The following is a 25717-nucleotide window of genomic DNA, read 5'->3' on the forward strand; positions in this document are numbered from 1 at the left end:
CTTTTTATTCCCATGTTTCTTTTTTGCCTCTTATTTTTTACCTATTTTTAGTCCTTTCCCCTGCTTTTTGTCTTTGAGAAAGGATGAGTAAAAATAGAAGGAAAAGGGGTGTTTTTGCTCACTTTCAATCTCTATTTGTAGTCATCCTTGGACTCATTTTTGTTTGAAGTACACAATACAGCAACATCCGAATATTAAACACTGTCCCTTTAGGAACGGCGGGATGTTTTTTTATCAGAGTTATACAGTATTTTATTGTACCCCATTCGGCCCCACCTCAGATCCCAACTTAATTGACTTTGAGAGCCCCGTTTTAGATAGTGTGCCTCGAGATATTTTTAGAGAAATTGAAACTGTGCCGTGGCCACAAAAAGGTTGAGAAACAATGGCCTGGCGGGGTTGTTTGAATATTTCTGTGGTTTGAGGATTACCATTTTTGTCTTCTTTAATTTTCACAGGGCGCTCACGACTAAATTTTGGGTTCGAATCTCGGCTCTTCTCTCCGTGTTTGCAGATGAAATGTTTTCATGAGAAGAATTATTTTGGGGAGTGGTACAACATGGACTTCCTTCTTAATTTCAGACCATGCATGCCAGCGATAGATTATTGCCCCTAACTGTGAATGAATGCTCGTTTGTCAAAGTGCCCTTGGAAAAACTCCTGTAACTGCAGACTGGGAGTAAATTCTCCCCCTCCCCTTGGACCTCCTCCTCGATTCCACTGTGAACCAAACGAGACTAGTCGTAGGAATTCCAACTCCTTTAAAAGAACCGGCTTCTTTGGCTCGACTCACTAAAAAGAGTCGCTCTTCAGATTTTTGGTTGCTTTACCCTCGTTTTGTCTTTGAGTCTAAATGACCAGCCACTGTGATATTAAATACCCAGAAAAAAATCACCTGGATGATACTTTGTTCAACTTTAGATTTTTTATCTTTACCTAAATTGGTCCCATTGGTGTTTTGGGGTTCCCGTAGCAGCAAAATGGCGAACAATTATGTTAGCTCACTCAAGGTGAATGCAAATTGTTCTGGCTACAAGTGATATTTTAAAAAGTATCTTATCATGATTAAAACAATATTGTTTTTTTAACTAAGTTTGTTTTTATTACCACTAAGAGGAACCACTAAAAACATGCAATAATAGATATTAAACCGTGCCAGACACCAAAAGTTCAGCAGTTTTTACTGAAGATTGGCAGGCCCTTCGAAATTGCTTCAGCTTTGAGAGACTGTTCCGACTTTTTTTTTTGTCTGTAATAGACAATACTGTAAAATAGCAATCAAATTAGTCCAAATGTGGCTGTTTTACTGCAATGAGTCATTTATTTTTGACCTCTTTTTCTTTCCTCTTTATTGCACACTCTTCTAGACACAGAGACGACATCACACATATTAAAACCAATCGTGTGTGCCTTAAAGAGAAAAAGAGCAAGACAGGGGGGAGTCATAAAGGGAGCCGACTCCTAATTGGCGGGAGAGCCGGCTCATAGTACCGTTACGTTCGCGAACGACACATCACTCAACTAGTCCCTCGCTCAAAATTTAGGAGCAACTCTTTTCTAATTCCTTCTAAATTAGATGGAATCCATTTTCCTCCTTAACTAAACATCGTAACGGATTCTACCTCGTTTTTTTTACCCGGAGAGTTTTCCGTGAACGAAACAAGTAAAGTTTGTGAGGAGGGAATCTGCTGTTTCAAACTTAGTAAGTTCTTGTTCATGTGTGGCTGTTCAAAATTGATGCGTGTGGGTTTATTTTCTACACTCTCGAAATATTTGCGCGATCGCTCACTTTTCCTCAATTAAAACCTCCAACTTTCTTATCTTCTTAAATTCCAACCTCCTTCATCCGAATGCCCGTAGCAGCATGTGACTGTTTAATGACTTCAAGCCGCTTTGAGCGCAACTGATAACTCCAAATGTTGCCATTGTTTTCTTTCTTTCCCTTTCCCGATCTGCCTTTTTAGGGGGTTTGTATGGTTTATTTTATTAGACTCTTAATAAAATCCACTATTCCTTTCATCGTATGCTCTTGAGTTTGATAGTAAATAATGCAGTGACCAAATCAAACTTTTCGATGGATATCGCGTTGTTTCGCGAGAACGGGATTTCAGGAAACAACGTAAAAACTCTGGTCCTACTTTTGTTTAGGGCAGTGGGTTTTTTTTTTTTCATTATATTTTTTGGAGCCAAGACACGTGTTTTTCATCAAAAAGTATGGAGGCAGACGGTCCATTGATTTTTTTTTTTTTTTTTTTTTTTTTTTTTTTTCATGAAAATAATTCCCGGCACCAATTTCATATTGATGTTTGTTTAAAGTGACATTATAGTTTAATGTTTTTATTATTACTGTATTTGTTTTTAATGATTTTGCTGTAGTTTGGGATACACTTTGGCCTGGACGGATCTATTGACACTAACAAAGATGTTATATAATGAAATTGTGAATATGCTTGATTGCTATTAAGATTTTACATTATTTCTTACCCATTTTTTACATGACATATATTTACTGTAGTTTATTTTTACTTTTGACCTTTTGCACACACAAACGTGACCTTACCACTTGACGACACCATGACGGACGGTGGTAACCCGAACTAAACTAAACCGAGGATGTGGCCAGTAAATAGTAAACAACAACAACAAAAGCGGCTATACTATTCCACGCCATTTGCAATGAATAGTCAAAAAAATATTGTGCAGCTGTTTGATGAGGTGGCTCACCTTGTCGGAGAGCACAAAGAGAGCTATATAGAGAAACTGAGGATAGCATTATCAATGCAAACTACCGAGCGATACAGTCTTCCTCCTCACATATTCACACATCTAACCGAATTGTCCAGTATGCCTGACTCCAGTCAGTAACTTCTCTACCACTGTATTGTAAATGGAGTATCCCCATACACCGGTGATGATCTAAAAGCTTTTAATAGTCTGGATGCTGGTACACGTTACAGTGCTCCTTTTTGCCGACAAATCCATTGCGTGAAATATTCCCCTCACGCAAACGTTTCTAGAACGACTACGTATCCATTTTTGGGAAATGTAATAGAACTGTAAAGCACAAGGCATTTGCACCTTGTGAGCATGTTGAAAATATTCATTTTGGCAAAATGACGTCTTCTCTTCAGAACCTTCATCTCTCATTTTATCCGTTGGTAATTTGGCAGTTCGTTTCGGTGTAAGCTTTATGGTAGAGCACATAACAATTTTCAAAAATTGTAATATTCGTAAGATTACTGTTTTGAATCCATGGGTAATCACAATAAAAGCAGCTCATTTGTGTAGTAAGAAATGGCAACGATAATACACCAACGTAGCTGGTTAGCACTTGCTAACTTATTATATTGAGTGTCTTTGGCGTAACTCGTACTTGCTTTACATAAAATTGCTCGGAAAAACATCAAACGTAACTGGTCAAAAAATAGTTTGCTGCAAATACTGGAATACTGCAGGGCCGCCAGCCTGTCAGTATTGTGCGTCAGCACAACACCTTCCCCCCTGTTTGACTGCAGATAAACATTGCCGTCTTCTGTCTCCATCAAAAGAGATTACATTCCAAATCGGGCTTGGAAGCTTGCCCACTGCACAGGAATTAATAACCACGGTAAAAAGGGGTGGTTATATTCTTCTGTCGTGGTTATTGGCCTTTGTTTCAACTCAACTGCTTATTCAACTACTGTGCGCTCAAGTGCTTCTTGCCATCCGTCAGGGCTTTCATTCTGCCCGGAAGGCAACGTGATGTCACATTATTATGTATCTTGTTTTTCTAGACCAGGGGTCAGCAACCTTTTTGGTGTGGAGTGCCACTTTCAAATTTCCTTGTAAGTTTGTGTGCCAGTGTGTTTTTTCAGTGGGTTTTATATCCAACATAGCTGTAATTTTACACCAGTCCAAATATACAACATGGATATACTTTGAAATCGTATAACTCACCAATTTATCTTCCACTATTCTTGTTCATCAATCAACTAAAAATAGAATGTGAAAAACAAGTGGAAAGGCCTGTAGCTATCCATAACTTCAACATTTTACCACAAGCATTAATCAGAATCAACCATTCTTCATCAACAATGAACTACCATCAATAAACAAGTGATATGGACAGCTACCATACCATTCATCAATGATATCTTCTTGCAGAAAATATCAAAACTTGAAATATCAGCAGCAAAGCAGAAGGCATGGGCTTGCGCACAAGCGCACACACACGCACACATGCATAAATGCACGCTTCTTAAAAATATTCGCCATCAGTAAATGGTTTTCTGTGCTTTGCTATGCAGTGAGCAATGTGATAACTTGCTTCAGTGGTGGTGTTTTAGCGGTGACAAAGGTTTTCAGGGTCTGTGTTTATTGGCCATACCTGGACACTGCGGGTTTTAATGTCTCCGTCTTGTCAGACTCATCCTTGAATTCATGTTCATGTTTCGTCTCGTAATGACGTTTTACACTTGCTGTGCGAGGTACAATGCTCTCGAGGCATAATGCACAAACAGCACGGGGATTTTTTGCACAAAGCCCCAATCATCTGTCCACGCTGTCTGGAAAGAACGAGATGTTTTCGCTAGAGGAGCCGTCATAATTCGTTCATTTATCGCACGCGTGTGTTTTGTTGGCTGGGTTAAAACACGAAGCTCTCCTCTGCGAGGCGCCGCGCAAACACACACACACGAAGCAGAAGAGAAGGGGCGCTACCGTGAACACGGCGCTACTGAAAATGTCTAAATTTCAGGTAAAATCATCTTTATTATTTGCTGCGTGCTCGTGTGCCACTGGTTAACCCCTCGCGTGCCACTGCTGGCACGTGTGTCATAGGTTGCCGACCCCTAGTCTAGACGAATGAAAAATATATTTTAAAGCAAAATGTTATCCATCATCCAGTGGAACAAATTTAGAGTTGACAAATAAATGTGACTAGACAAAAATAACCTACCCGCGGTACCATTTTTTTTTTTTTAATATAAAAGAAAATAGTTTAAAAGAGCAAAAATCATCCAATTTTATTTTTACTTTTTTCAAACTTTTTTCTGTTTTTTAGAAAATAAAATGATGATTATAAGTATGTGCAATAGCCTATGAGGGCCTGTATTGAAAAAATTACATGACTTACTTTGGCTCCAAATATCTTCAGCCAGTAGTTACTGATTCAAATGATGATTGACATATTGGTTGGATGATAAAATTCACAAAATAAAGATATCCATAAGTACGGGGTGTATTTAATTGGAGCTGAAAATAAACGTGTGTAAGGCTTATCACGATCCAGTCTTACCCACGATGATCAAACATTCTCTTAAAATATTTTTTTCCTACACAAAAAGACATTTTGAGAAAAAAAACACTAAGATTCAATAAGAAATAAATTAATCCATAATCACCTAGGGCCGGACTTAAATAGACAGGGTGTATTATTTTACCTCAAAGGAGATTATATACTTCCCTGACATCTTGCTGCTATAAGTAGAATTTGGTGGGAGACGGGGCAAAAACAAATTGAAGAAAAACAGTGCATTATGGTCACTTTGAGTTTCTGTGGACAGTATTTTTGCTTGTTGTTTTCCGGACTCATTTTTGCTTTCACAACAGGACACAGCGGAATGAAACACACTGTAGCTTTAACTTTAATATTAAGGAGGGGGCCTCAAACTGTCATCCTGAGGGCTGCAATTGCTGCAATTGAGACTTTTTCACAGGGTTCTTTTGGACTCTCCAGATATGTACTTTTGGAAACGCCTCGACATACCGTTAGAAAAATGTGTAAAATACAATCGAGTTTGATCTGGGACCAGGTAAGGCTTCATGCTATTGTCCCAGCTGTTTTCCAGCTAAGATGCCCATTCTACACTCTTTAGCAGGCATGTGGTTGCAAAACCAAATTTAGGCGGGGCTAAAAACGTTCTATTTCTGTGTGTTCCAACTCCGATTACAGACGCTGCCCTAGTTACGAACAAGATAGGTTGCGGACGATCGTTTGTAAGTTGAATTTGTTCGTAAGTTGCTTCAGTGCTATATTTTGTATGGAATGTATGTTTAAGGCTTGTAATAAGTAACCTGTATTGTTTTGTACTAAAAAAGAAATATTTAATAAAATAAAATGCTCTATAAAGAGAAATGAAGCTAAGTTTAACTTACTTTTGGAAGATGAGCTTCAAGAGTTAGGTGACTTCCTCTTCCGTCGTAAAAAGTGGCCGAAAACAAGCATCAAGCTTTCTTATTCAACTTTCATTTCAAAAGAAACTGCTCGCCTCTTCTTTATACTATACACCAACCGTATTGAATGGATACACGAGATATTAAAACCGTTTTTCGTAACTCGAATGTTCGTATGTAGGGGAGCATCTGTACTCTGTTAGTAGCACTTGCAGTGATTATTTCAGTTGGGGACAAAAGAGACAAAAACCGCCCAGATTTTAACTCAACTCCAAACGGTTCAACAACATTGAATTTATTTTGGGTACGTCTTTGATTGGGATTTTAGGCGAATTTTACAGAATCGTTAAATAAATGAGTTTGACACCCCTGGTTTTGGATCGCCACGACAAAAGGCATACTACCCAAACCGGTAATTGTGACCCAAGAAAACGTATTTGACTCTACTGCTCTTAGTTTCACATTTTTCTTACTCTCAAGTCTCCATCATTTCGATATTCATCAACTCGCCCTGTGCTTGTTTGACTAAATTTGATTGGCAGACTTTTGTTTTGTAATCCCACTTTTCATGGATCAAGTGTTCATTTCCCTGCACTTTGGGATCGCCCTCTCACCACTGCTGCAGTCTTGCACGAAATCCGGACAACACTCACACACGGCAGACTTTACGTTTTCAAATCTGCGTGTTTTCATTTATTCGCGGCAGTGCCTGCTTCCCGCCGAGGGTCTTCTTAGGCCTGTTGTCTCTTTAGATTGTCAACCATCTGCACGCAGCTGGAGATTTGATTGTAAGTGAGAGTACTCGCTGCTGAGATAGGAAACAAAAGTATTTGTGTGAGCTTCAAAACAACAAATAAAGATGTTTGATGAAACGCTGGCCTGTGGCTTCCTAGCAAAAAACAGAAGAGCGAAGCCCACTCGCCGGCTTTCGAATGCAACTTGACACCGGTGATCTCGGACTGCAAAAGGATTTGAGTTGCCTTAAATAGAACCCTCGTGGTCCCTGTCGGGAGGTGTTGACTGCTGGAGCTGAAAAGTAATGTGCTTTTTTTGTGTACTCAACCCTAGGGTGGTCACTGATACAAGGTTCGGGGGGCTTTTGTGGCCCGCTGACCATTTTACAGCAGCCCGCAGCGTATATTAAAAATTACACCTGCCCCTTTAAGAGACAGTTTGACATATTTGACCACTAGATGTTGCTGTGTTATGTAGTGCAGTGCTTTGATCCTTTTTTGAGGTGGGGCGCATTGTTAATTTCTTTCGTTGAAAAAAAATCACGCAGTGCACCACCAGTCGATGGCGTTGAATCTCCCGTAAAAGTAAATCCAAATGAAATACAGACACTGCCCTACTTACGAACGAGATACATTCCGGACGCTCGTTCGTCAGTTGAATTTGTTAGTAAGTTGCTTCAGCGCTATATTTTGTATCTTTAAGGCTAGTATAAGTAACATGTATTGTTTTTACTAAAAAATAAACATTTCATAATATAATATGCCCTGTAAAGATAAATAAAGTCGCAAGATGGGCTACAGGAGTAAGGCGACTTCCTCCTCCATGGTAGAAAGTGGCCGAGAAAACGCGAGCGATCCAACCATTTTCTCAACCGTATCAAGCTTTCTTATTCCACTTTCATTTTAAAAGAAACTGCTCACCTCTTCTTTACACTTTACACCAACCATATTGAATGAATGCGCCAGATATTAAACAATAAAAATGTCAAAGTTTTTAGTGCGCTGGAGATTCAGTGCAGTATGTTTACACACGAACTAGGAAGTAGAAGCCAAAATTCTTCTTCTGGGTGGATGCTGGGTGACCTCTCAAGCGCCACCTGGCGGGAAGAAGCACTGCAGTACTGTCCTCTACTCGGAAAAAGGTGCACACAATACAAAATCTAATTTAAAGCAATGTAAGGATATATTTCGACATACTGAAAAAAATGTTCGTATCTACGGTTTTTCGTAACTCAAATGTTTGTAAGTAGAGAAGCGTCTGTATAGCTTTTGCTAGACCGCACTGGCACACAAATTGAATAATTTCTTACGATAAAGTACGACATTTCACTGGTGTAGTGCAACTAAAGACCATTGCTAAAAAGAAAGAATACAAGCTAGGGAGACTTAAAGTGACCATGTTTTGGCTTAAATGGGTTTTTTTTTTTGGGTGTCACCTAGTGATGGCTGACTTAATTGTCCGTCCTCTTGCCTCTACGGGTAGCCCCAAAAGAAAATACTTTTGAAAGGCTTGGGGAGTAGGAAGAACCAAAATTGTGCAGCATGGGTACTTTGAGTATTTGTAGTCTGTATTCTCTATTGTGTTGGTTTACTGTTGTACTGCACAAAACAGCGGCATCAAGAGATCAAATACAAAACACTGTCCCATTAACCTTATAAACTCTAAATAGAGTTGGCGTCAAGAAATAAAACTGGTGGAAACATATGTTGGCATGGAGAGGGGATGGACGCCATCAGGCTATACTTGCCCAGGACATACCACAGGAAATGGTGCCCCTATAACCCCAGTGGTTAAGGGACACAACCAAACAATCAACGAGTGAAGCAACAAATTACTTGGTTTAATTTGAACAAACTCCAAGGTTAAGACCACGGATAACCCCAAAAATAGGGGCATGTCCAGAGGGGATGGCCAGGGGAGTAGCCCTCGCATAGAAAAAAAACAAATTCCTTTGCTCTATTTAGTTTTTTTCACATACAGAAATTGTTATACGTCATACACAATATGAAATGATCAAAAACTAATCAATATGGGTAATAAGTATAAAGTGACAGATATGTTATTGTCTATCAGTGACAAAAAAATGGGGTTCTTTTTAGCAAACCTCTTCTTACACTTCCCTTCCAAACAGCTTCTGAAATTTTTGCTGCTTTAACCAATATACTACCAATAGTAATGTATCATTATGAATGTAATGAATGAATAAAAAAGTGTTATACTACTATATTATATTAGGTTTTATTTTTTCACAGTACAGTAAACCTTTAACTAATTTAAACCTTTTTTTATAGGAAACGACTTTAAACTTAAACAGAACGAACAGACACAACAGAATAAAAAGTATTAACTACTTGGTGCTGTAAAAAACATTGAAATATAAGAAATTGTAATGTTTTTTTTTTTAACAATTCAACTTCCAACCAATGTAGACTGAAATAGCACAGAACCTCTGTAAAATATGTAATAATATAAACTAAAATGTGTATAACAAAAACAAAAATACTGTATTAGTCTCTACCGAAATTTTGCATTCAGGAACACAAAGTGCTAAGCTTTGAGGGACTGATTCACATTATTCTGTAAGTGATGGACAATGGTGGCACGGCGGATGAGTGGTTAGCACGTCTGCACCACAGTTCTGAGGACATGGGATCGAACCTTCCTGTGCGGAGTTTGCATGTTCTCCCCGTGCTTGCGTGGGTTTCCTCCGTTTCCTCCGGTTCACTCCCACACTCCAAAAACATGCATGTTAGGTCAATTGGCCTGTCTAAATTGTCCCTAGGTGTGAATGAGCGAGTGATTTGTCTGTCTCCAAGTACCCTGCGACTGGCTGGTAACCAGTTATCCGTCCCCCGGGTCACTGCCTGAAGAGAGCTGGGATTGGCTCCAGCACCCCTGCGACCATACTGAAGATAAGAGGTGCAGATAATGAATGGATGGATGGATGATGGACAATGCAAAATGAGTCCAAACAAGGATAATTTTCCTGTTTTGACTAATTTTTTCAAATTTCCTTTTTGTCCTCTTGAACCATTCCTGTGCTCAATGTGCAGCTGCAGTCTCATTTAAAAAACAGTTCACGGATTAAGTTCAAGTGATATTAACACCAAATCCGACTCAAATTCATCTTTTCATCACTGTGTTTACTTTGAGTTCTGCTCATCCTGTCTCTAAAGCGCCGAGCTTCACTTGTTTGATCGCAAAGTAAATGCGTGTACCGCACAAGTTTATTAAATACCTGCCGTGAACTCCCCCCGGTGCCGCATAAACGCTCATTGGTATTTGCCTCCCTATTAATAAGGCATGCCGAGCACATCAATCCGCTCCTAGCGAGTTGGCAGGAGTTCTTTTAATAGCTTGTTGTTGTGAGATCTTTGCTGACATTTTTGGATCAAGCTAGCCCTTTTACAGATTTACAGAAATATTTTCTTTCAGTCTTTAGTGCGGTATTTCTCAAGGCACACTATTTTTCCATTTACAAATCTTGAGGCAACACCATCCTTTAATCATGTTTAAAAATGAACTTACCGGCACTAGTTCAATGTTTTAACCCCTTAACATTCAGACTGTTAAGAAGCAAATGAGTGTCTGTATGATGTCACCAGTCACTGAAATACATCATGCCACATATCATTGGAAAGTTTAAACTCCTAAGCCCATTTCAAAATGTACATATCACAGAAACATCACTATCAGTCTGAAACAAGGTACCCAAAAACTACCAATAACGTGCTCTGATAGTCAGATGATGACACGATTCCCAGCAAACATGGTCTTGTTACATTTGCAATAGTCCAACCGTGTAAAATATTTCCTCCTAAATACACAATAATGCCGACGGATAAAAAAAAAAATCTGCCTAAAAACATTCATGCATTGTTTTCCTGCATTTCTTGTTGTAATTTGTATGTTTTGTCGCCTATTTTCATTTTAAAAGACCCTTAGCCTTTGACCTTTTGATTGACACCTCTCTTGAACAATTGCGAGGGTTTTTTTTCACGTTACTTACCCTGCGATAGCCTATAACAGCCTGTATTGGGGAAAAAAAACAACATGCTGTGATTATCATCAGCCTGTAGTGACCGGTTCAAATGATGATTGACACAGTGGTTAACCAATGAAATTCCCAACATAATTTATTCATATTTACGGGGTGTATTCAACTCAGAGCCAAAAATAAACATGTATGATGGAACTTGAGATCCACTTTTATGCACGACTAGCACATGCAAGTGTGCATACTCATAGATTGAGTTCCAAAAAGAGAAGTAAACATTTACAACTCTTTCAGGCTGTCTATAGATTGGCCAAAATAAAATACACCATTCAGAGGTTTTAGAGGTGTAACCTGGTCGTCTCCAAATGGCCACATTTGGAAACGCCTTGACATAGCTTTAGAAAAATGTGTAAAATACAATGTTTAGTTTTTCAAATTGTGATTAAATTGTTTTAGCTGTTTTTCAGATGAGATGCCTATGCTAAACTGTTCTGCAGGCATGTGATTGCAAAAAAATAAATTAAAAAAATAAAATCAGGCGAGAATAAAAACCTTCTATTTCTGTGTGTTCCTACTTGGATTACTCAACCTTTGTAGCACTTCCTGTGATTATTTCAATTTGGGATACAACTTCAGAGTTTTACCCTTTAAAAAAAAGACCAAAACCAAGGTTCAAAACCATCATTCAATTTACTATGGTTCCATCTTATATTGAGATTTTGGGCAGATTTTAGAGGATTGTTAAGGGGTCAATAGGCGAAATCCACCTGGTTTTATCTTGTCATGGGGTGGCAATTTTGAAAGATGTTGTCGAGGGATAATGACATCAATGTTACCCCCGCCTCAGCTCACAAGCAATCACAGTTTGCAAGTTTTCCTAACCAGAACTATGGTTAATCGTTAGCTGAAACCTAAGCAGTCATGATGTCAACAGAAATGGATAAAAACAGTTGGACATTGCTTTGAAATGCAGTCTACAAACACGAAGTGCAGTATTTATACTAGTGTAGGCCCATCACAACGTAATCTAGAAAATTCTCTGACATTTGCTTTGGGAATTATTTTTTATGATGATTTTCATTTTTTAATATTCTTAAAATAGTCTTCCTTTGCTCCCTTAAAAAGTTTTCAATATTCCTGACTCACAATGGCAACAGTAGCTTTGAGTTTTGATCTTCACTTCATTTCTTAGGGTTTGGGTCAAACACCCCATGACAAAGTCCATTATATTGTGTTTCATTAATACTTGTGTCTTCTCCTCACCAGCTAAGATGGATCTTTTGCTGTTTGTGGCTTTCATCTCCTGGTTGACTCCTGCTTTCGGTAAAGGGGATTTCATTTGATTTCTGAAAGTTACTGGCTTCCGATGGTCAAGCATTCTGTGGACTAGCTGCTTGTTTGAATTGCAGGAAAAATAATCCTAAATTATTATTTTTTTCAAAATTGGACAAATTTGAATTGTAAAGGGACAGTGTGTGTTATTTAGCGCCCTTTATGCCAAAAAAAACTAAATTCATATCCGTAAAAAATATTTAAAAAATGAGCAAAAATACATAACCTATGAGATAAACATGCATTTTTCAAATACTCATTGTTTGAGAAATTAACTCTTGTCTTAAATAACAGCCTCACCTAAAGGAAGCTGACATAATTATTGGCCATCTTGCTGCTTCAGGTATTCAAAAAATAAAATCTTTGTGAAAGCCTGGGTAAAATAATTGAAGAAAAATGGTGCCCTTTGGTCATTTAGAGCCTCCATTGTTTTGGTTCTTAGCACTCGCTTTTGGTTTCACTACACAGTACAGCGACATCTAGTGGTTAAATAATACACATTCTTCCTTTAACAAATATTTCAAGTCTACTCTTGTCCACACAATTTTACTACCAAGAATTTGATTTTTTTTTTTTTTACTACTGGAAACTTTAAATTAGAACTACAATTGTAATTGTCTTTTTTGTCATGGATAACAACATATTGAACATTGTCTAAAACAAGATTAGGCATGGTCCTAAACACGTAATAACCACTCAAAAAAGAAAAATAAGATAAAAGAATGTCACGATAAATAGGCGAACTATTTACAAGCCAGTGCTTAGTTGTAATGGTTGTGATAACAAAAATAGTGCATAATAACAATAGTAAAAAATGCTGGGGAATTGTAGTCGTTCGAGTTCTCTCTATACCCAGAGACTCAAAACAATTTCAGTCAATTGTATGTTATTTGGAACGACATATTCAAAAAATAATAACTCGGTAGGTTTGACCAAGATTTAGAATGTTCAGAAAATATTGTTGAGCTACAATGCGAAATTCAAAGTTTAACACTTAGCTGTGGCTACTTAGGTACAGCAACAGAATTTTGAAACTTCTAAAAGAAGCAGGGCCACCTTTTTAAACCATTTTACCTACAGACTTACAGTGCAGTGTAAAAGTATTTGCCCGCTTCTTGAATTCTGTGTTTTTTGCATATCTCGCACACACAAAGTTTTCAGATCTTCAAACCAAATTACTATCACACTGAGATAAGCCAAGGAAAGATAAAATCCAGTTTTAAAATGTTAATTCGATTTATTAAGGCACAAAAAAAAGAAAACCTATCTGGCCCTATGTGAAAAAGTAAACCCCCCTTTTAATCTAACAGCAAGTTAGGCCAATTTTGTTAATGATAACAGAAACGTTTACGATAATTGGCTCAAAACAAAATGAAGGTCTGGAGTGACCAAGTCCAGATTTAAATCCAATTGAGCTGCTGTAGTGTGAGCTTAAATAGGCATTTGATGCTAAAAAAAAAAACCCTATGGCAGATTTGAAACAATTTTGCAAAGAAGACTGGGCCAAAATTCCTCCAGATCATTATGTAAGACTTATTAACAATAAACGTTCAACTCACTATTGGGTTCAGGGGCAATTATTTTATCACATTGGGCCGGATAGGTTTAGATTTCTATTTTGTGCCTTGATAAATTGATTCAACGTTTCAACTGCATTTGGTATTTCCTTAGGGTTTTCTCTGATATAAAAATCAGTTCGATGATTTGAAACCTTTTGTGAGTGATGAACGTGTCAAAAACCACAGAAATCAGAGGGGTTGAAATACTGTACTTAGTCGTTCTTTACAAGGCCGGAATGGCTAGAAATACAATTCAGTGGACCAGCTATTATTTCGTGAAAGTCACCTTTAAATCTTTGTATTGACCTTGTGGATCACGTGAGTCATAATTTTCCATAATATCTAGGCATGTGGGTATGTATGTATGTGTTTGAACCCCCAAATTGTCATTGATTATTCATTGCTGAATGCACTAACATTTTGTCTTTGCAGTGTCAGCTACAGACAGCGAAAAAGGTGCGTTTGGTTTAAATTCACACGTTGTGTAGTCTGTTGGAACAAGTCAAACGCTGTCTTCAGGTCAATGGTTTTTGCTCACTTTGGTGTCTCTCTTTTCTAGCAGACTACGACAGCGCCTTTGAGTATGGTAAGCAAGCAAATCTTACTAACATCTCGTGGAAAACATTTATAAAGCCAGATTAAAGCATCTCTCATTTGCATTTCCTTGAGTTCATTTTCGCAAGAAGTTTTTAATGCAATATTTTTGGCCTTTGTTCACAAAGTGTCCGCACTCAAATTCAAAATTTTACATAAAAGTGTTCCCTCATGTTTTGTGGGTGTTACATTCCATGCTAGCATGCGATCAGTGAGCCTTGCGAAGTAGAGACTGAAAGAAAACAATAAAAAGAAGGAGGCAGAGTCATGCCCACAACCACTGATAAATATCGCACCTTGATTAATAACTATTGGGAATTGTTGACATTTTACGCATTAGGATTTTTTTTTTTGATTGTCCTTCTCAAGAGCTACCAAATACTCTGAATCTTTGGTAGTTTACTACACTATTACGACCGGAACAAGCGGTGGACCCAAATGGGTAACCTTTCACACAATGCTTTATTAAGGGATCAGGTAAGTCAGGGCGAGAGGAAAAAGACACCGATCTGGTGCTCGCTGGGTGGGAGGAGCATGAAGCCCTCACGGACAGTGACAGGTGGCAAGTCGGGTATCCGAGACAGGAGAACAAAGCATGGTCGTGGATCGGAAGCAGGTCGGCAAGCCGGGAAAGGAGAACGGAGAGTGGTCAGGGATCGGAAGCTATTCGTTTAGCCGGGACAGGAGAACGAAGCGTGGTCGTGGATCAGAAGTCAGGTAACCGGAGACGATCGGGAAGCCAGGGACAGGGGATCGATACTGGAAACAGGGGACTGAATCAGGCAGGATACAGGAACAGGTCGGAATAAGAACGGGAGACGGAGTCAAAAAGTGCTTGCCTTGCATGTGCTGAGGTTCGCTGACGAACTCACAAAGAGTGACCGAGAATGAAGTGCTTACATAGGGAGAGGGGTAATTCGGAAACGAGTGGCAGTTGGGGCTGAATGGGTGAGAGCAGGTGAGGGCAATTAGTGGGCAAGGGACAGAATCACAAAATGTGCATGTTTTATTAGAACTACAAAAATCTTTAAAAAACAAAAATCAAGCTATGTTCATTTTATTTTAAAATTGATCTTTCTTGACAATACGTTAATTGTTATTGTGATAGTCTCAATGACCATTTATTCACTTTGTTTCTTTGGTTATTTAGTTTGTGTTCAGTACAGTTCAGAGATTAGCTATGCTTCGTGCTGTGCAAGTTCTTCAATCCCGTCTAGTTGTGTTTCCTAAGTATGCAATGCCTGTTTGTAACTGTGTAATATAGGAGGATGTTTTGTATTGGTCAATATCTCATAAGTAAATGGATGTGTTAAGAATTAATGTAATGTTGCTATGAAAGGTAGATTCCGTTCTCATTAAATGGTGGATTGTGCTTAGTAGAAAACTGTCTATGTATTGCATTTTGATGTTTGAGATGCACTAAAGGGTATTTTTTGTTTACAGTTTTAAGCGTGTTTGTTTTCAATCAGAGAGGTGAAAAAGACTTTGGGATAATGCAGCATCTCATTTCTTTGTTCACTTCATGGATCGCAAATTATTCATGTTTAGTTAGCTCCGTTATAAAGTATTAAACAGTTATATTAGTACCAAATTTGCTAAATAAGGTTAATAATGATTTAAGATAAGATAATCCTTTATTTGTCCCACAGTTGGGGATATTTCTTATGTTACAGCAGCAAGACAATGAATAACAAATAAGAATATGAACAGTTTAACCAAGTATTTAAAAATATAAAAAATAAAAACCCGAATATTTCGAATAGCGGGTGTGCAAAATAGTTAAAGTAGTACTTTGTTGTTTCGAGTTATTTCTTATCTTGATAACATTGTCAAAGAACCACTTTCAACCTTAAAATGGCACTCTTAAATGCTACTTATAAAAAATGTGAATTCTAAAAAATTGCCTATCCATTTTGAAATATGATTTAAACGTTTGGCAGCTATGCTACTCTGTATGTAGTCTGTGAACGCCTCTCAAATATCTTGTCTTTCGATGCTGGAAATATGTGTTTAATCTCCAGTAATGCTTTTCAAGTTTGTTTTCCCCATTTGTGATTTTGTGTGGTTATTCTTGTTTTTGTGCTGGCTGGTGATTTCAGCTCATATGCTAATGGTTCTTATTATGTTTGACACAAAAGGGAGCTGTTTGTTTTAAGTTTGGTTGTATAATTAGTGATTGCAGCATCAGAAGAATAATGTGTTAACTGATTGCCTGCTGAATAGTGAATACAGTGATTTTCTGTAAGCAATGTATAATTTGAGTAAATAAGAATCTGGGAACGAGACTCTTCTGGAAGTGAACCACAAAGTAGCGAGGGACTATTCTGTTGTTGGTCACTTAACTAATTGGATAAACTCTGTTAAGAACCAAAAAATGTTTAAATATTGGTTTAAAATTAATTTTGTATTGCATTTGTTGACGTACTGTATGTTACTGTTTAGAGCTACTGTATATCCCACTATAAAGCTAAATAACATGGTTGTTTGTTTTGTTTGTCTTTTAAACTGCTGCGTTCGCAACTTTTTAATCATCAGGTCGAAAACACAAAACAAAAGTGGTAGTTTAGTTAATATGCTATTTCAAAGAAGTCACTTTGAATGACGCTCCATTCAAACTTGACCCTTTTAGCCTTGTCCGCTTGAGTCATTAAATGTCTTCCCCTAAATAAACCCCTTTTAGCTCCTTTGGGACATAAACGTTGGGTTGTTGGAATAATGTCGTTTAAACAGAGACATTAGTGAATTAACTGTTCAGGCTGTTTAAACTTTGTTGCCAAACAAAGCAGCAGTGACTAAAAAATGTAAAGTTCGTCGTTAGCTTAATTAAATTGTGGCGTCTTATCACATCTTGTAGTCAAAGTTCCTTAAGGTCTATCACCTGGCGTACTAAACATTTTCGTATTTGTCCTGCTTACTCCTTGCTCCCTTTTTATGATTGTTTTTGCAACTACTATATGTGAAAATATTTTGTAGGTTAAATTTCTTTGGGTAAAAAAGGTTTTTAAATGACCTTATAAGAATGCTGAATTTAATGGTCACCAACAGGGAGTGTCATAGGCACTGACGTGCCGTGAGGTCCGTGTCTGGTAAGGTTTGTGTCTGGTGAGGTACAGACAGATTTACAAAGAAATTAACCAAAATCTTATTTTTCATATGATTAGCAGAGCAAGAAAGCAACATATGAACTGTAACACAGAAGAAAACAAATGTATTATCTTGCATTACTTGTAAACAAAGTCAATTTTCTGCTCCTTTTGAATAAATGCATAAATAGGTAATCCTCTATCTTAAAAAAAAAATATCATGAAACAAGAAAAAAAAATCCTGTATAGTTTGACTTGCTGTTAGCTTGCTAATACTATCACTAATTCTATTGTTTGGGGCGCCAAATCAAAATCCTTGGTCTCACTATCGCCCTCTGTCATGAGGCAAGAGAAGTTTGCGCCTCACTGTGCATCTGCAGAGGCTCACTACATTAGTATTTTACATACTAATTTGATTAAATAATATTCCTAATCTGGGTCAGCACGGTGGAGCAGTGGTTAGCGCGTGTGCGGCATAGTTCTAAGGTTTTGGGAACCTCCTGTGTGGGTTCAAATCCAGCTACCGGACTTCCTGTGCAGAGTTTGTATGTTTTCCCCGTGCTTGCGTGGGTTTCCTCCGGGCACTCCGGTTTCCTCCCACATTCCAAAGACATGCATTTCAGGTGGATTGGCCGGTCCAAATTGTCCCTAGGTGTGAATGAGCGAGCGAGTTGTCTGTCCCTGTGTGCCCTGCGATTGGCTGGCAACCAGTTCAGGGTGTCCCCTGCCCACTGCCCGATGATTTCTGGGATGGGCTCCAGCACGCCCGCGACCCTACTGAGGATAAGCGGTGTGGCTGTTGAGATGAGAGATGAGAATATTCCTAATCTGAGAATTTAACAATTTTGAAAAAGAAATTCAATAAAATGTGACATAGAATGAGACCGTTAACACAGAATAAATATAAAAATAATTGGCAAATGTGGGACGATTGTGTGTTCTTTTGTGAGAGCAGTGATTTTTGCCTGGGAACTCTACGATGGATTTGGCCAAAGTCTTTCTTAGAGTGGAGTTATGAACACTGACTTTGTCTGAAGACACTGAGGCCTGCAGTTCCTTGGATGTTTTTTGAGGTTCTTTGTAACATCTTGGATAAGCCGCTGTTGCACTCTTGGAGTAATCTTAGTTAGTTGACTACTCCTGGGAAGGTTTGCCACTGTTCGTAGTTTTCTCCATTTCTGGATAATGTTTCTGTCAGTGGTTTGCTGGAGCCCAACAGCCATGGAAATGGCTATGTGACCTTTTCCGGACTGATGGATTTCCAATCCCTTTTCTTCTAATTTTTGAATTGTGTCATGTCAATTGTGTTCTTGAGATTTTGTAGCATACTTCATTTTGTTTAACAGATTGAAGTTAAGTTATTTCTGGATTCAGCACAAGTGGTGGCAATCAATTTTGGGTCTGGCCTGTGGAATTCAACTCAGCTTTCCAAAACGTGTGGTTAGTCACAGTTACCTTGGGATTTAACAAGAAAGGACAATTACTGTTTCACATAGGGTCAGATAGGTTTTGATTTTTTTTCTGCCCTAATGAATGGAATCAACTTTTCAAAACTGCATTTTTAATTTCCTTGGGTCGTCTTTCTGTGATAATAGATTTGGTTTGATAATTTGAAACCTTTTTGACTAATAATATGCAAAAAAAAACAACACGAAATTCAGGAAGACGGCAATTATTTATTTACGGCACTGTAAATGTAGGGCATTTTCCAACTGACATTTGATTGTCATATTTCATTTACTGGGCTTCCATTATTTATATCTCTGCATTTCAGACTACGAGACTCTGAGGATTGGGGGCCTGGTTTTCGCCGTGGTACTCTTCCTCCTTGGCATAGCCCTCATCGTCAGTGAGTATTAGCACGACCGGGGGCGCGCTGCTATCTGCGCTCACATTGCGTGTCATATACCACTCAGTCTTATCACCTCTCTCCTTTTGGCCCAAATTTTCCTTCCACCTACCAACGCGTGTTGTATATTAAAACAACATCTTAGAAGCAATGATGGTGTTCCTTTGCTAGACTAGACCTGAATAGACCTGACTAGACCAGACTGGACTACACTGGGCTAGGCTAGACTAGAGTTGACCAGATCAGACTACAACAGACTTGACCAGACCAGACTAAACCAGACCAGACTCCATCAGACTGTATACCAGACCATATTCCACCGCTGGAGTTAGGGTCTGGGTGAGGTTGGGCCAAATTGGGTTATCCACAAGAAAATTTATAATTCCACTGTTTTCAAATATATAGCATTTAATATATATATATATATATATATATATATATATATATATATGTTCTCCCCGTGCTTGCGTGGGTTTCCTCCGGGCACTCCGGTTTCCTCCCACATTCCAAAGACATGCATTTCAGGTGAATTGGCCGGTCCAAATTGTCCCTAGGTGTGAATGAGCGAATGAGTTGTCTGTCCCTGTGTGCCCTGCGATTGGCTGGCAACCAGTTCAGGGTGTCCCCTGCCCACTGCCCGATGATTGCTGGGATGGGCTCCAGCCCCCCGCGACCCTACTGAGGATAAGCGGTACGGCTAATATATATATATATATATATATATATATATATATATATATATTAAATGCTTCACAAAATGGTATCTAAAAAAAGTCAAGAATATATGTGAAAATAAACACATCAGTACTAAATGAATCCATAATTTGCATGGGGTGCAATGATATATCAAAGAGAAAACCTGTATTATTTGACCACTTGAAGTTGCGTATTTGGCCGTCAACCAAAAACGAGTGCTTAAAAGAAAGAAAACAAAGTACAGAAACTTAAAGTGACCAAACCACGCTTTTCTTTTTTTGCAAATAAAGAAAAATAAGGAAAAAGAACTGGAAAACATAGGGGGTGGAATAAAAAATAAATAATGGGGAAGAGAAAGAAAAAAGCTGGAAAAAAGTAAAAAGGAAAAAGACAGAGAAAGAAGAAAAAAAGAAAAGAAAAAAATGAAAAGAAAGAAAAGTAGATAAAAGCAAACCAAGGGAAATAAAGGACTACCTGGATTACTTGTAGCAACAAAATGGCTGACAATGATGTCAGCTCGATCTAAGTGAGGCTAATGTTATGTCAAAGTAATGCCAATTTCTCTACCTAATAAGTGTTTAAACATGGAAGTTTATTTGATAGTTTATGTATTTATGCTTATTTTTCAAATAAGCATTTTTTTTTTTAATGAATTATATTTTTCCACCAGGAGGCGCTTATTTCACACTGTCCCTTTTCTAGTTTTGACTTTCATATTAGGGCTGGGGACCAATATTCTCTACCCGCAGCCTGCAATTGGCCCCCAGACCGTGAGTTTAAGACCCCTGGGCTAGACTATGCTATACCAGACTTGGCCAGGCCAGACTACACCAGGACTGACTAGACCAGACCAGGCAAGAATATCCTGTATATTATCAATGTAACATGTCAAATGCACACTTACACTAAAGAGTACCATCCTATAATGCAGAATAATTTTCAATAAAATGAAATAACCCTGTACAAAATTATAAGTTATGGGCAATAGAAAACACATAAATAATATTTTTAAGATATATATTAACATAATACTATTTATGTTGCCTAATGGGCTCAGTAGTGAGAAAATTGTAACGCTTCATAAATTATTCTTGACATTGGAGGGAAAACAGTTTTGACGCTTGGAAAAGGTGCTTTTGTGTTTGAGTTGAGATGTTTTTTTATATTTAACTCAATTGACGCTAGTTACATGTAGTATCTTTAGTCAGTACTTCATCGCCACCTAATGACACTAACGAGAATTGCAGAAAGATCATAAAATACATTTTTAGCAAAAGCGTTTCATTTATAGCAAAATGGCTTATAGTTATGTGATGTCATTAATGATAATCAGAAAATGGCAAAACGTTGAAAATAAATACATTTTATTACGGCTGAATAGGAATTAGCACGTAGTAAATCATGTTTAGTCACACTTGTTTTTATTATTTCTGGGTTAATGCAGTCGATGCGACAGTTTTTCCCCCTCTGCATTGGAAAAAAAAACTATCATAAAAAACGTGTTGAAAAACTGACAAATCATAAAGACAGTGAATAAAAAAGACCATAAAATAGAGCAGTGCTGTGCGAGTTTACAGTTCGGCTTCCAGAAAAAAAAAGCAGAAAAGGAGAGCGCTGAGACTCTGCCTGCCTGTTAAATAGGCAGCTGGTGCCACCCAGTGGAGAAATAATAAACAGATAAAGGATTAGTGCTATCTTTCAAGATGCTTTAGCTTGACAACATGGAGGTCACAAGGCTGCTCAGGGATTTCCCACATCAACATTTTTCTTGACGTTACAAAAATAATTACTCTTTTGGTCACTGACAAGAAAACGAGTTCTAGATAACATTATTGAAACAAAGTGTAGTTTTTGCACAATGCAGCAGCTGCTTGAGAATTTCCCCAAAATTTTGTTGCAAAGAAAAGATATACCCAAAATTGTATTTACATTTTAATTAGAAAAATAAGGATGCAGTGTTTCCCATGGAATTGTATAAGACCCTGGTGGGTGAACAGCCACGGAGGATCCGGTGTGCAAGAAAATTGTGTATATTTTGAATTCAAACGCATCTATAAGGTGCATATTTTGAGCAAAATTAAGAAGCGAGATCATGTATGTCTAATGTGCGGCCCGGGGGCTCTTACAGCCCGTGATCACATTTGTACTGGCCCAAAACTCCTATCATAATATTTGCAGTATAAAGTAAATTTAGATTCCCTCCCCCAAAAATTGCCATTTCATTAGATAATGACTGTAGCTTTCTTTGAAAAATTTAGCCCACCCCATTTCCGATATGGCGACTAAGTATAAAAGGAAAGTTAACTGTGAGGGCAGCCGCTTCCAAGACAGGTGGATATTGAAGTATTTATTCACCGAAATCCGAAACTGCATCTACATAATTTGCCAAGAGACTAGCTGATTTTAAAGAATATCAAAAGGCAGACAAAGCCTACTGACTATAAAAACATAGCTGGGGGAAAAACGCAGTGAAGAGGTGAAGCAACCGGAAGCTGCTATAACGGTACAGCACCGCTTTTTCACGAGACTCTCCCAGTCAAATGAAAATGTTACAAAGACGAGCTACGAGGTCGCGACACTGATCGCCAAGCTCTGTAAATCTTTCACGGAGGCTGAATTTATTATAGGATGTTCAAAGAATGCTAGGCTAAATAGTCGGCCCTCACACAATTTCCGCTTACCAAATCTGGCTCGCTTTCTGACATCCCCTGCCTAGGGAGTTCTGTGGAGCTAGAAAATCTTGTACATTTTTAATTCAAAAGCATCGTTTGGTGCATTTTTAAAGCATAAGCAAGAAGCTAGATCTATGATGAATGTGTGCGCTTGTAAACTATTGAATCGTAAATACACTAGTTATGAAAGGCAATGAGACAGCAAACAAGTCACACCCATAAAGCACGGTAAATGAGACAAGAGTTTAATGCAAAAAAAAATAAAATCTGTCTGGCATCTAATCAGACTAAAAATAACTAGTGTTGCTCCGATGCAATGTTGTTGTTTGGTATCGTATCGGAAAGTTAACAGATCAAATAATAGTTTTAAATTTAATGAATGTATTAAATGTAATACTTTTTATCCAGAGTTTACGTGTTCTTGATATCCATGATAATGCTTAGATTTGGCCCTTTATTCTGCCTGGCATGATGTATGCAGCAGCAGGCCAGTTAGGGAGAGTTGCCAAAAGTACCTGTCAGTAACTAACCAGGTAGAGAGTTGCAGATGGGCCTGGATGAGAGAAAGAAAGGCTGCATACTTCGGAAAAAGGCAACGCTTGTAAATTTTTACCCAGCAGTCTAATCACAGTGCCGGTGGGGAGGGACAAACACCAGAGTGTGCGCTCTAATAATACACCAATGACCAATTTAACCCTGGTGGCCCCTGGTGTATGGTGTGGAAAACACTGGGCTCAAACAATATTTCATGCTGTAACTAAATACCATGTAGTAACTAATTTATCTTCGCCAACAGGTCGAAAATGTGTGTGCAAAAAGAGTGACAAGTCGAGGTAAGGGGAATTTTTTTTCAAATATATTTAATATACCTATAAGTTACACCGTTTTATGCATATATTTGTCCTCAGGTCACGGAATCCAGATCTGGAATCACGTGTTCCAAGGGGTAAATGTATTTAGGCCGCTTGTTTTTGCCATGATGCCATCAACAACAAAATAATCTGACTTTTTTGTTTGTGTGTTCCAAACAGCATAACCCCAAAGACAAAGAGCAGCCGGTAAGTACATGTAAGACATGTGCTCGAGTTTCATGTTTAATTTTTGGAACTTGCATATGACCTTGGTCTCCTCCCGGATCCCCTCTAAAAAATCTGCAATGTAAAATGTGCTACAAATATAGAAATGTGCTTAATTTACTTGTAAAGTATTGCTCTTTTTTCTTAGAATTGATAAAGTCAATTATAGTTCATTTGTTTTAACTGAATTTAATAGAGTATAAAAAGGAAAGTGTGTATTTTAGTGCTAAAATAAACTATATTTGTTAAAAAATATATAATGATCTTTTCTTTTGTTTAGTTATGTGCTGGAAATCAGAACACGGCCCAATAAGATAAATCAAAATATCTACTTCTTGTTACCCAAAAATAACATTATAAAAAGTATTCATTTTTTCTTTTTACATTTTTGGATGTACTATTTACTAGAACTTCATCATCTATTTACTTAAAGACGTCACAATTTGGTTTCCCGATAAAACAGCGTATTTGTAGAATGAGTAAATTAATTATAATGATTTTGTGTCAGTTGTCGGTTGTGAGTTTGCCATGTGCAAGAACAGTTTATATATTCAGTCGATCACACATACTATTAATAAATGCATGCTTTTTTTTCTTCTTAGAATTGTTTTTATCGTCATTAATACCGATGAAGTGAACATTTTTTTACCACAAGATTAGACATGATAAACACGTGATAAAGACTTAAAACGAGACAAATTAGATATAATATAATGTCAAGATGAATAGGCCAATAATATTTACAAGGTATCTTGGAGACGGGCCACAGTTGTAAGTGCATCGTAATAATAGTTTAATGGAAAATAGTGCATTTTAACAATAATGCAGTCACAAAAAGCAGCAAGTAAATGACCAATTTTAAAGGGGAAAGAATGCTCCAAAAATGACAGAAATAGATTGAAATGCATTGGGATGTAGACCATATATACTAACATATATATAAAGTGTGAAAATATAATATATATATATAAACCATTACTAATATGTAATGCATATACAGTACCTGTATACTAAGGGCATTTTTCTTGATCTCTCTCTCTCTCTCTCTCTCGTTGCAGATACCAAGTTTTACCACCAGATGCCAGCATGTACTCTAATTTACTATAGACAATCATTTCAGTAATAAAGACCTCAGTTTTAAGACACCCCTCATTTTCATTCTTTGCTTTTCCCTTTTTCTTATAGCTTGAACTTTGAGCAGCGTAAATGAGCACATTTAAAAAGTATTTTATAGTTACTCACCAATTCTTCCATAAAGTAACTGAGTTAGTAACTGAATTACTCCATAGTAAAAATAACTATTTTTGTTACTTTAAAAATTAGTTGTTGTATGTCAAAGAATTAGAAATTTTTTGAGCAGTATTCGAGTCTGTTGAATAAAAGAGATCAGACAGATGGTTGTTCTCTAGAACCTTGTGATTTTTATTGCATCTAACCAGCAACAAATGTATCCTACACTTCAAGTGCAACAAATATAAAAATATAATAAAAAGTATAATAAAATAACTACCATGAACAAACAAAAAAAAGCGTATGTAAAAGCGCACATGAACGTAGAGAACATGGGCAAAAATGTACGAAACCACGCACAAAAAAGTACGTAAACAAGCACAAAAACGTATGTAAACGCATGCATGAAAACATTTGTGAACACGCTCGAAAAAGTACATAAAACTCACACAAAAATGGACATGAGCCTGCACAAACTGTATACAAATGAACGAACAAAAATGAATGTAAACGTACATAAATGTAAGTAATCGCACGGACAAAAACATGTAAAAACGCACATGAAGGTACATAACCACGCACATAAACGTACATAACCACGCACATAAACGTACATAAGCACGAACAAGAACGTATGTAAACATGCACAAAAACGTCCATAAACACATAAAAATGTATGTAAACTCACGATGAAGAAGTATGTGAACTAGACCTAAGATTTATGGCCCGAGCCCAAGCCCG

General features: G+C 37.6%; 1 protein-coding gene across 2 annotated transcripts; it reads left to right on the forward strand.

Moving 5' to 3' along the window:
* Positions 1-1507: 1507 nt before the first annotated feature.
* fxyd6l (FXYD domain containing ion transport regulator 6 like) lies at positions 1508-24891 on the forward strand. Of its 2 annotated transcripts, none has more exons than XM_088327889.1 (9): positions 1508-1702; positions 12152-12208; positions 14209-14232; positions 14336-14362; positions 19228-19302; positions 23467-23503; positions 23579-23616; positions 23702-23728; positions 24805-24891. In XM_088327889.1, exons 2-8 carry the CDS (start codon positions 12157-12159, stop codon positions 23704-23706), a joined length of 258 nt encoding a protein of 85 aa, XP_088184015.1. In that variant the 5' UTR covers positions 1508-1702; positions 12152-12156; the 3' UTR covers positions 23707-23728; positions 24805-24891. The 2 variants fall into 2 exon arrangements, with proteins under 2 accessions (XP_088184015.1, XP_088184016.1); XM_088327890.1 differs by having other exon boundaries at positions 14339-14362.
* Positions 24892-25717: the final 826 nt, after the last annotated feature.

The sequence above is a fragment of the Urocampus carinirostris genome, chromosome 2 (assembly GCF_059441175.1).
Source record: "Urocampus carinirostris isolate Australia breed hairy pipefish chromosome 2, RoL_Ucar_1.0, whole genome shotgun sequence".
Lineage (NCBI taxonomy): Eukaryota > Metazoa > Chordata > Actinopteri > Syngnathiformes > Syngnathidae > Urocampus > Urocampus carinirostris.